General features: G+C 38.9%; 1 protein-coding gene across 1 annotated transcript; it reads right to left on the reverse strand.

Annotated features, from left to right (window-relative positions):
- Positions 1–2199: 2199 nt before the first annotated feature.
- LOC122023205 (cellulose synthase-like protein D5) lies at positions 2200–6400 on the reverse strand. Its single transcript, XM_042581287.1, has 3 exons — positions 5326–6400; positions 4374–5178; positions 2200–4273 (listed from the first exon to the last, which is right to left on the reverse strand). The coding sequence occupies exons 1-3, from the start codon at positions 6270–6272 to the stop codon at positions 2492–2494; spliced, it is 3534 nt and encodes a 1177-aa protein (XP_042437221.1). The 5' UTR covers positions 6273–6400; the 3' UTR covers positions 2200–2491.
- Positions 6401–11900: the final 5500 nt, after the last annotated feature.

The raw sequence follows: 11900 nt of genomic DNA on the forward strand, positions 1-11900 counted from the left end.
TTGTTGAATAAAGGTAATTCATTAGACACATTGATATCATTACGCGACCTTGCGATCTCAAAAAGACATGTCATATCCACAAGTCTGTAAATGTGATTGTTTTAAGCACAATTGTTGGAATGTTATGATCTCTCCAAGTAAACTGGCATTTCCAAGTGATGGGGCGATTTTTTCCATTGCCAATGCATGCAATCAAGACTACCGAACATGTCAGGAAAGTCGTGTCTCTGCTCATGCATGTTAATCAAGTGTTGGATATCAACAACATTAGGTCTTCTCAAATATTAAGCCGCTAACACTTCAATTACACATCGACATAAGTTAAATAAGCATTGGATGACAGTTGTTTCAACAATTCGTAGGTACTCATCATAATTATCAGCAAGGACTCCATATGCCAATTGGCGGATAGTTGCTATACATTTATGAAGTGACAATAAACCTTTTTTTCCTGTCGCATCGATCTTTCATTAAAAATATTCTAAATGATTTTCAAGGCATTTACTATACAAAGGAATAACCCTCTTTGCATTTGAAATCAATGTCGAAATATATAATCAAGATATATTGGCTCATCAGAGAAATAATCGTTAAAAAGACGAGCATATCTGACTTCACGATCCAGATTTAAATATCTTCTCATATATGTTTTGTCAAAAGAACTTTGAACTCTTTGATGTACAATTTGTTGTTACTCATATAGCCAGAGCATTATTTGTTCATATATATCCTCCGCATTTTCTTCAATCATTTATTTAGAGTTCACGGAGCATAAATCGATGTAGTTTTTTTAGACATCAAGTCTTCTCATATATTTTCATGATTGAAAGAAATAAAGAATTAAGAAAATGATAAAAATAATGAAATATTGAGAGTATATTTATAGACAAATTTTTAAATAAAAGTAAATTAACTGTTGAATAGCCGTTGTTCAACAGTTCAATTTTAACGTTCACTAACCCTTTGTTGTTCAACGTTGACTAGCCCTTTGTTTTTTTTAAATATTTTAATATTTTTATTTTTTAAGAAAAAATAAACATTGAACATTTATTGTTCAACGTGGTGTGTGTAAGCTTTTTTTAATAACAAATATTGAAAACAAAATTAATTAAAAAAATTCACTGACAACGGAGTAGCTCCGTAAACATGGAGACGCTCCGTCATTTGAGGGACGGACCTAAGGTGGGAGGTTCGCCCCCTCTAATTTCTAATTAGTTATTATTGATTAGTTTTTATTCGTTATAGAAATTATATTTATTGCCTACTCACTTGATTATGATTAAATTATATTAATTTGAAATACAATAAATATCTAGAGTTTCTATCATTTATTTTAATCCTATTATCACTCAAATAAGTAAAACAAAAATAATATAAAATCATTGTTATAGAAGCTAGTTGCTAACTTTTATCCTCGAGGCTATGGTGCAGTTGAAGAACGTTAAGTTGTCATCTAGACGCTCATGACTTAATCCCTAGTTATGATATATTTGTAGGGATTTTTCCTCTAAATGGTGTGCGCAACCATAAGATGTTAGACTTCTAGGCCGCATACCGTAAACACTTTCTAATTTATCCTAGTTATCGATGGAAAATTTCTATAGAGCCGGATCACTCACCTCAAGTTCAGTGTCATCTTCTATAGAACCGGATTACTCTCTTCAGGTTCAGTGTCATCTGATTCATTATTTTTTTAATTACTAGTTTATACACGGCCAAATAACCAGATAATATAAAAATATCTTGGACGGATCGTTTTAAATGGACTGTTCATGTGATTTTAATCAGAAATGGAATGTCCATTCTGATTTTTTCCTATTTTTCTAGTTTATTTTAATTTCATTATTTCTATTACATATAATTTCTGAATTTACTTAGTGGGGACGGAATGAACCGTCTATTCAAAAATTAGTAAAATCGGGATACTTGTATAAAACAAATTATAGTTATAATTATTTCAAACAAAAACCGCCGTAATCACTAATTAATATTATAGTGTAACAATTATAATTTATTTATAGCAAGCAGTCAGTAATAGTTACAATTTATTTATTAATTTTTTTTTGCCCAAACTCTATTTCGGTTGTTGGACACTAGAGAATTTTTTATGTAAATAGTTGTTGGAATTGTTGATCCGCTGGTGCATCTACTCCAGATTCCAGACTGCAGAGTTCGTTTATCTAGACTAATAATTCCATGTACAGATCAACATCTGATTCAAATATTTCAACTATATCATAACAAACACACACAAATTGAGACATAATGTGAGATGCAAATTCTAAGGTAGCTAAAACTGCAGACTAACTGAATCTAACAGCTAAAACACTGATAACCGGTAGATGAACTAAAAAAGCTTCAGCTATTTTGTACGCGCCAGGTGGAGACTAAACCTGGAGTCATCTTCATGTATGGTACTTCTCCTTCCACCTAAGGAAACTGGAGGAAGCTTCATGTAGAAAATATTGAAAGCAAACCCGTACCCTCCTTCCTAAGGGAACTGGAAGCTCATGTAATCCCTCCTTCCTCCTGCTGGGGGGCTTATGTAAACCCAAAGCAAGGAGATGATACTCGAGAGTAGACCAGACCATATAAATACGATCGTCGGCACCTTCCCTCTCCTTCCCATCAGGCCTTTAGCAAACGGATACAGATGGCAAAGAACCCAGAGGCTGAAGGACACACCTCCCAGAAGCCTGCTCCACTGTGGGAACTGACTGTACATTGCTCTCGCAGTCCCCACGGCTATGGCTATCATGTTCATCATCATAATTGTAATTGGAGGCACCATCAAGAAGCTCCACTTCACGACGTAGAGCTCAGCGAAAGCAGCAGCGTCATCATCCGTCGCAGGCTTTGATGTTAAAGTGAATGATATGTCAACGCCGGCAATGACCTTCAGCAATCCTTGCAGGACAGCAGCTGGGTGAGCGCTAGTACCTCCAATTAACCAGAACTGCTCATTCCTCCACCACTCGTGCAATGTGATGCCGGACCACTTGATCTCCAACAATGCGAGTAAGCAGAGAGTAATGGTGATTGCGAGGAGCAGTATCAAAAATGTAACGCTGAGGGATTGAACAATAAACTGGCCTGTGAATAGAGAGATTGCTGGAAGAATGCAGTACACCAATAGAAAGATTGAAGTGAAGGGGTAGATGCCACAGTTGAAGTAGGCTACTCTTTGCAAGAACTTCATCCTCCTGCTCGCAAAGATTGCATTGTTTTGGGAGAAGAATATCTCGACTGAACCGGTCGCCCACCGGAGGACTTGATGCAGCCTATCGGTTAGATTGATTGGAGCTGTCCCTCTGAATGCATCCCTCTTGGTGACGCAGTAGATCGACCTCCACCCTCTGTTGTGCATCCTGTAACCTGTCACAACGTCCTCAGTGACAGAACCATATATCCAACCAACTCGTTGGCCCCATTCCGTTTTGTCCTCGTAGAAGCAAGATACAACACTGATTGCTTCCGCTACCGTTGCAGCATCGAGTGGTTCGCGAGGGACAGCCAGAGAACCGGCAGGTCTGCCTTGTCGAACTCCAGGCATGTCTTGAAGTAGCCTTCCTTGATATTCAGCTATTGGAATGGATGCTGCTAAAGTGGCTGAACTACCAAACCTCTTTGGCAACAATGCTGATTCTATATCTAACTCGTCGTTCTCATCATCTGCGATAGGTGGTAATATGATGTCCTTTTCCTCGCGATCATGCTTCTTCCCCATTGTAGGTTTCCTCAGGAAAAGTTTAGTCTTCTTCCTTCCAAACCAACCATGGTGTTCGGTGGCACGAGGAGGGCTAAACCCATAAAGAGCAGTCCTTCTAAAAATGCAGCCTGTTCCAACATACATCGGACCTTGCAATCCATCCATGGCCCTCATAGTGACATCAAAGAACACCAAATTGTTATTAGCATACCTGTCACTAGGGTCAATTCCATCAAACCTCTGAGGAAATTGGACATAGCATATCCTGTCACCACCTCTGTCAAGCATGAAGCACATCCCTTCTCTTAGAGCCAAGGAATTGTAGATGTAGTGATCACAATCCAGATTCAGAACGAAGGGGCCATTGGACATTATTGCACTTGTTCTAACCAAAGCGTTCATCGCACCAGCCTTCTTGTTGTGATCATATCCTGGTCTCTTCTCGCGGGAAACATAGACAAGCATTGGAAGTCTGATGTCGACGTCAGTGGTGTTTATAAGATTAAAACTTTCTTGTTCCACATTTCCCATTACTGGTTCAGGGTTTGGAGGAACTAGCATCACCTATGAATGATAAGATATAATGGTATCAAATATCTGAAGTTATAGACAATTACTGAATCGATACAAAGAACAAGAGTGAGGTAATTAAGTAATATTTTACCTGAATTATTCCAGCATGATCGCCTCTAGAATGATCAGGTGCAGCTGAAAACCATGTCCCAGGCCAGTGTGATCCATCAGACATCCAGGTTGCTTTGACAAACTCAGTCGGTTCCAAAATGTCGTCTTTCATCTCCATTTGTTTCTTCTTAGATCGGAGCTCTTCGTGTGCATTGTATGCATCAGATCGCCGCCTGATGGATTCAGGCAAAGAATTTATTCTTACTTTAAACTCATCATATTCCCTCTTAACCTTCCTCCTCTCTCGAACAAAATCCTGACGGACTTTGTTCTTTAGAAAGTCGCGCTTCTGGCCAAAGTAGGACTCCGGGTTCCTTGGCTCTATGGCATGCTTTCTGCAGAAGGGAACCCAAATTCTTGCAAAGCTAGCAGTTTCAGCCAGGGCTTCAAATGTCAGAAGAGAACCTCCATCATCTGATAAGTAACAAGCAAGTTTCTCAACCGGGTAGTCGACTGCAAGGATGGAGAGGATTGTGTTTGCTGTGACTAAAGGCGGTTCTTTTTCTGGATCAGCTGTCGACACAAATACATCGACTCCGGGAAGATCAGATCGGCCTTTGGGGTTTCTAATGCTCGGGGACTCGAAGCGTTCGTTGAGGACGGAGAGATCCGTTGCTCTGTTAACTGGACAAAGCTTCTGAAGCTGGTCTAAGAGCCAAGAAAATGCAAACCACACCTCACAAGCTACAGACATTCCCCATAGCCATATGGCATCATGATTAGGGTGTCGAATCCTCCAAGTAAGGAAAAGGCCAAGGGCAAGAAGGCGAATCACTATGAGCATCCTGAAGAGCAATCAGAAATTGTTGAGCAAATTTCATTCTCAATTGTAGAAGCAAATGCTATCTATAGATTCACCGATCAAACAGAAGTGTTATGTAATCATTCGAAATTTTTTTTTTGTTTTTTTAGCAAATTATTGCGTTAATTACCTGTATGGACTGAGAATTGCTTGGGACACCGCATTCTTTCTTGTCAGTGGCCTTCTGCATTTTCCCTCGAAGTCCGGTGGCTCCTCGAAACCCTTGTACTCAGCTCCGTTGCCGCCGAATCCATCTGTCGGCCACACTGCATTGCCATACCCGTATGTTCCCTTGGTCTCGAAGAGCCAACGGTTGTGATCGAACTCCCCTGGCTGGTGCGGTGCTTTCATCGATTTCACCATCGATAGCCTCTTCCCGGACTTGAGATTGAACTCCGCTATCGAGGTCAAAGGAAGGGTTCTCCCCTCGTCCTCAGAAGCCGAACCCTCACCCTCCTCGTCGATCACGGTCCCGTAAGGCTCCTTGCACCCAGGACACAGCCCTCCTCCGTCCCCGGCGCACTCCGAGTAACAGTCTTTGCAGATCAGGAACCCGCATTCGCACGGCGGTTTTATCCCTTTGAGGAGCGCCTCGCCGTCGCATCCATTGATCTTGCAGAAGAGCCCAGCGGATTTCGCCACCTGCACGCTTTCGGCCGAGCACTCGATGACGTGGCCGCGGGTCACGCAATTGAACCCGCCGGTGAAGATGGTGCCGGAGATGAAGCTTCGGTGAGGCTGAAGCTCAGGCTCGTCGGTCTCTTCCGGCGGAGGTGCCGGCTGGTGGTCCGGGGTCGGCGGGATGTGGACGGTGTAACGGACGAAGTCGGAGGAGGTGCGTTCATGGCTCTCGTCGTTCTCGGCCACGGAGCAGTACCGCGCCCCGTTGCCTGAGAGGCCGCAGCTGGAAGGCCTGGCGGCAGGGGAGTCAGGTTTATTGGAGAAGGAGTGGCGCGGGACCGGACTAGTCAAGCCGATGCTCCGGCGGAGGGGTCCATCGCCGCCTTCCTTCCCACCAGAGGAGCAGACAGTGATCGTCACCGGGGAAGCGGGTGACGATGCCCGCCGGCTCGCCATGGATCTTCTCGAAAAGCAAACTCGAGACAGAATCACACAAATAGAAACAAGAAAGCGAAGATTTTGGGGGATCGAACGGAAGGAAACAGAGAAAAGATTGGGAAAAACTACAGGCCGTTGAAGGAAGAAATGAGTTTGAAATGGGAAAAAAAAACAAAATAAATAAATAAAAAAAGTCGCGCATCTGTAACGGTCGCCGCGGTAGACATTCGATGACCTCAACGTTCGAGAACGGTCCCTGGAACCGCCAACGGCTACTTGCTTTCAACTTTGACCGTCCGATTGCGTCAATCTAGAGTCTGGAGCGTTTATCGTCACCCTAGAGAAATCGACGCTCGAGTCGTCTTCGGCGCCGAAAATTATGAAATTCGACGGTCAAGATTGATAGATCATCCAACCTCCTGGACAACGGCTATGAAATAGAGGATTGTTTGTCAACTTCTTGTGTTTGCTAGGGTTAGCAATTACTAAATTAAATTAACTGACAGTAATTAAATCATATATATATATATATATATATATATATATATATATATATATATATATATATATATATATATATATATATTATAATAATAATAATAATAATAATATACTTATAACAAGAAGTGATTCATTTGCTTGTGTGAAATAGGGCAAAGCTACGACAGTGTAAACACCAATATTAAAATGAGAGAAAGTCCTCTTCCCTAGGTGAGGCAAACATCAATATCATAATTGTGAGGTGAGGTAAGTTATGCTTAATAAAAATTAACTAGAGTTTCTCAATTTATCTTTTATAAGATGAACATGGGCCAACCGTGTGAGACCGTTAGGATGAAAAATTTCACTTTTTGCTACAATACTTAATAAAAACTGGTCCTTGCCATGTTATTTATGCTTACTTTCCTTCATAGTTTCTATAGTCTTAGAGGTCCCTGGAACTAAATGAGCCCTAATAGATTGGTTGATCGAGCACTGATAATCATCATTTTAATATGATATTTTGACTCATATATATATATATATATATATATATATATATATATATATAAGATTTGTTCACGTGTTAATTTCATATTTATATCATATTTCATAAGTTACATTTATTTTTAGACTTAATTATGAATTATTTCATATTTACTGTATTTGATGCTAATATTTGAATGTATTCTTTGTAGGCATCAAGATCATGGATCGAAGTCATATCATACCAAATTGAGCTCAAATCCAAGTTTAAATGAGGAGATCAAACTTTAAAGCAATCTAGATCGTTTATCTAAGATTTTAGGAGACTTGAGTCATCCATCATGATACAACCCATCCAATTTAAGAGAGAGCAGATTAGGATCTTTGATGAAGATCAGTATCTTTAGATCAAATTTAGAGCGACTTCCACCGTTAGATCAGATCTAGAGAACTCTCGATCGCCCATTCAAATCTAATTTATATGAGATTGCTACACTATCTTATATCGAGATTTAAAGGAAACAGAGAGATTTACACATTTTGCCCCTGCTGACATAAGTTCAATAGTTTTATATATTTTTGATATATTTTAATTTTTAAAGTGAAATTTAATTAATTTTTAATATTTAATCAAAACATGACCTATTTTATGAAAAAGGAGAACCAACCCATAATAATAATAAAAAGGAAAAGAACAACAAAAAAACTCAATTAAATGAGAGGAGGTTTGCATGAGAAGTTGAGAGAAAGGAGGGATGTAGGACCATAAATATGCTAGGAGGGTGAAAAACGTTAATAAAAAATTACGATTTAAAATAAGTCACGCAATGGAAAAGAGAGAGAACAAAAATATACGCTAACACAAGTAATTTTACTTGGTTTGGAACCTTCGACGATTCTCATTCCAAGGCCCGCACGTGAGAGTGCTTTCAATGGACAATCACTATCAATTCGAAATGTATTTATAAAATTAAGTACAATAGATAAAATGTAAACATTACCGACAAATAGAAAGGAAATATGAAGAAATCTTCGTTCTTCGAACTTCGGAGCAGTCTTTCGGTGTCGCTGGAGCCTTTTCGGAGTAGCGCGTAAATATGAAAGTCGTAGCAAATGTTGTTCTTAAGCTATTGGTCAAAGGCTACTTTTGTTGGAGTGTATACTAAAAGCTTAGCTTTTGTAAACATTTATTTTTGAAATAAAAGAATCACATTGGTCAATATTTATATTTATTTGTTAAATGTAATTGTTCAATTAATTTATATAGTATATAACATGGAGTGTAGTGTCACACTCAGAAGATCATGTTGTCGGTTCTCTATAAATTACAAACAGTAGCTCACGACTAAGATGGAAAGGAACAAACTATCAGAATAGTCGTAGTGTAATTAAGTATTAGTTTATCTTGACTAATAAATTACACTGATACACTTTAAGTGTATTGAGTAGGATCATTTAGGTAAGTTCTTTTTGTACCGACTTAGTAAAAGAACTAGACCTTAGTTATTATGGAAGTGTGTGCTCTTAATCCTAATATAATAACAAGCACATATATCTAATATTTATTTCTTTAACTTATCAAAGGGTGAGGTTTAGCTCGATAAATCAATATGCCTGATAAGTTGGGAAATGATATTACTTATAGTGTGTGTTGTTGATTATAGAAGGAATCTGTGTCCTAGTTATCTAGGTTGAGAATGTCCCCAAGAGCAGCTCATAAGGATTGCCATGTTAAACCCTGCAGGTGGACTTAGTCCGACATGACAATGAAGTTGAGTGGTACTACTCTTGGAGCTAGATATTAATTAAGTGAGTTGTCAGTAACTTACTTAATTAGTGGACATTCATAATCTTAAACACAGGGAGACTAACACACTCATGATAAGAAGGAGCCCATAATGTAATTTGGGATTGGTGCGGTTGTGCGATAATAACTCTCTAGTGGAATGAGTTATTATCGATGAACTTGAGTTGTGTGTTCAGGGCGAACACGGGATACTCAAGCTCATCGGAAGGACAAAACCAATTTCTCTTCTAGGTCTCTATCGTAGCCTCATTAGAGCCTCAAGTCCATCCAAAGAAAGACTCATCTTGGTGTCCAAGAAGGGGGTCGGTCCATTGCTTGGTCACCAAGCAATGACCGACCATATCTTCTCTTAAAGGGCTAGCCCTATTGCTTGGTGATCAAGCTAGTAGGGGCCGACCACAATATTCAATCAAGGAGGGTTGTTTTTGAAGTTTTTCTCTTTGTAGAAAACTATAAGTTTTAAAAAAGAGATTTTAATTTTAAAAACTTTCCTTATTTGAATTTGGCAACATGTTTTAATAGAGAGTTTTAAAAGTTTTAAAACTTTCCTTTTTTAACCATCCTCATAGTTTAAGAAAAAAAGGAAGATAAGTTTTAAAATTAAAATTTTCTATCTTCATGTTAAAAAAGGAAATTTTATAAGAGAAGTTTTAAATTTTAAAACATGGTTTTAATTTTTTAAAATTTTCCTTTTTTTAACTTTAGGAAAGAGAGTTTGTAAAATTTTATAAGAGTTTTTTCTTCTTGTAAAATTTTATAAAAAATTATTTTTTCTTTCCTAAATATGGTGGCCGGCCACCTTGCTTGGTGCCCAAGCAAGGGGCCGGCCAAACCCAATCCTAAACCAAATAGGATTGATCACAACCATTGATTTGGTGATTGATTCAATCAAGAGGAAAAAAAGGAAAATAAAAAGGGAAAAGGAAAATTGTAAAAGTTTTTCCTTATTTGCCTTGGACAAGTAATATAAAAAAAGGAGTGAGAGGGCTTCATGAGATACAATTCTTATTCTCTTGCTTGGAGATCATCAAGTGGCCGACCCCCTCTCTCCCTTCTCTTTTCCCTTTTGCTCTCTTCTCCTTGGTGGTGGTGGCGGCCGGATTTTAGAAGAAGAGGAGGAAGCTTTTGGGTGGTGTTCATCTTGAGGATCGTCGCCCACACGACGTCCAAGGCGAGGCGAGGAATACGGCAGAAGATCTCGAGGTCATTAGCTTACAAAGAGAAGGTATAACTAGTAATTTTCTTCCACATCATACTAGTTATTTTCTTTGTAAGAATTCTAAATACAAGAGGCAATTAGATCTAGTTTTTCGAATTTATTTTTCGAGTTTGTGTTTTCTTCTTTTTCGAATTTGTGATTCGATTGTTCCTTTTGGTTAACCTAGAGTTATTTAAGGAAATAAATATGAGCTTTCCTTAAAAGGCTTTGCCTAGGCGGTGGTGGTTGCTCCCATATCTAAGAAGGTCATGTGCCTCACCATGCAGTTCTGGAAGCCAATTTTGGAAATTAATATTTATGGAATTAATAACTTAGGTAGATTTGAATCAATAGTGTTAAGTTCCACTTGCGATTCAAATCTAAACCATTAAGAACATATAAGTTAAATTTGGAATCAATGATGTTAAGTTCCGTCTGCGATTCCTAATTTAACTTCTAAAGAACACAATAGGTTATTTAAGGAAAGGTTCGACACTTGTACAAAAAATTTTTTGTACAGTGGAATCGATACGTTTTTCTAGGACTAACCAACAATTAGTATCAGAGCTAGGGTTTGCCTCTGTGTGTTTAGAATTCAAATAGGTTATGCACATGTCATACATAATTTAGGCAGGATAATAGTAGAATGTGCTAACTCTTTGGTTGCAGGCTCCAACTATTATGACTTATTGATGTTGTGTGTGATTAGATCCTTGGACATGTCAAGGGCATTATTTGTGTGCATGATTGTATGTATCAAATACAGCAGGAGCTGTATTATTTTTTGAATTTTATTTTTTGTTCGATCTAGAATATATGTACATTCCCTTGTGGAATATAGGATCGATATATGTAAAATTTTATTTTTGTCGCGGATCGGATTCTTGCGAGGTGTGGTACTTTTGGAGCACCAGAGGCGCAGCGGAATAAGAAGCAAGATGTATGCGACAACTCGACCCGATGGCGGTGGCTAAAGATGGCAGCAGCTAGGGTTGGTGCACATGGAGGATAGTAACAGAATAATGCCATAATAGTTGGAAAATAATTTCCATATATATTACTTTTATTTACTGTGATGTGTGTGTATGCATGTGATGTATGCTAGGATAGTTTAAAATCCTCATTTTTAAATAACTAAGTGGGAGAGGGATTTTAATAAATCCCATGGTCTCCATTACTGGTTTGTAAGTGATGTAACAAGCTTGCGTGTTGGCTCTGCGTGCCTCCCTCCACAACGGATGGGTTTGTTGCGGATCACTAGATCAAATTTCCCTAATGGATGGTTATAGGAAATTATTTAGGAGTGTGTGATCTTCTCCAACTGAAGGGGCACAATCCTATTTAATGGACTTAGTATCAAGTAATGGTATACATGTTGGGTTTTTCGGGCCGCGAAAACCGCGTTTTCGCATCGCGGAAACCCCGAATCACCCATGCCACTGGATCTCGTGCGAAGGAAAGATTTCAAAAATTTACATGTACGAGTTTCTACTTAGATCTACTTCTAGATCTACATGAAGAAAAAGGTTATACCTTTGAAGCGCGCCCTTCGCGAATCCCGCTCGTCCAAGGTGCCGGATCTCTAGACCGTCAAGCGTACGGTCCTCTAGAAGTATCCACACGACCAATCCTTGATGGAGAAGACCAAACAAAGGTGTGCTAGCACCTTGTCTTG

The sequence above is a fragment of the Zingiber officinale genome, chromosome 1A (genome assembly GCF_018446385.1).
Source record: "Zingiber officinale cultivar Zhangliang chromosome 1A, Zo_v1.1, whole genome shotgun sequence".
Taxonomy (NCBI): Eukaryota; Viridiplantae; Streptophyta; class Magnoliopsida; order Zingiberales; family Zingiberaceae; genus Zingiber; species Zingiber officinale.

Bases quoted from the DNA above. Each gene is read 5' to 3' on its own strand.
- LOC122023205 (XM_042581287.1), bottom strand. From the start codon at position 6,272: ATGGCGAGCCGGCGGGCATCGTCACCCGCTTCCCCGGTGACGATCACT. The intron at 5,179-5,325 runs GTAATTAACGCA...ATTGCTCTTCAG, and splicing joins GCAATTCTCAGTCCATACAG to GATGCTCATAGTGATTCGCC. The intron at 4,274-4,373 runs GTAAAATATTAC...TATCATTCATAG, and splicing joins ATCATGCTGGAATAATTCAG to GTGATGCTAGTTCCTCCAAA.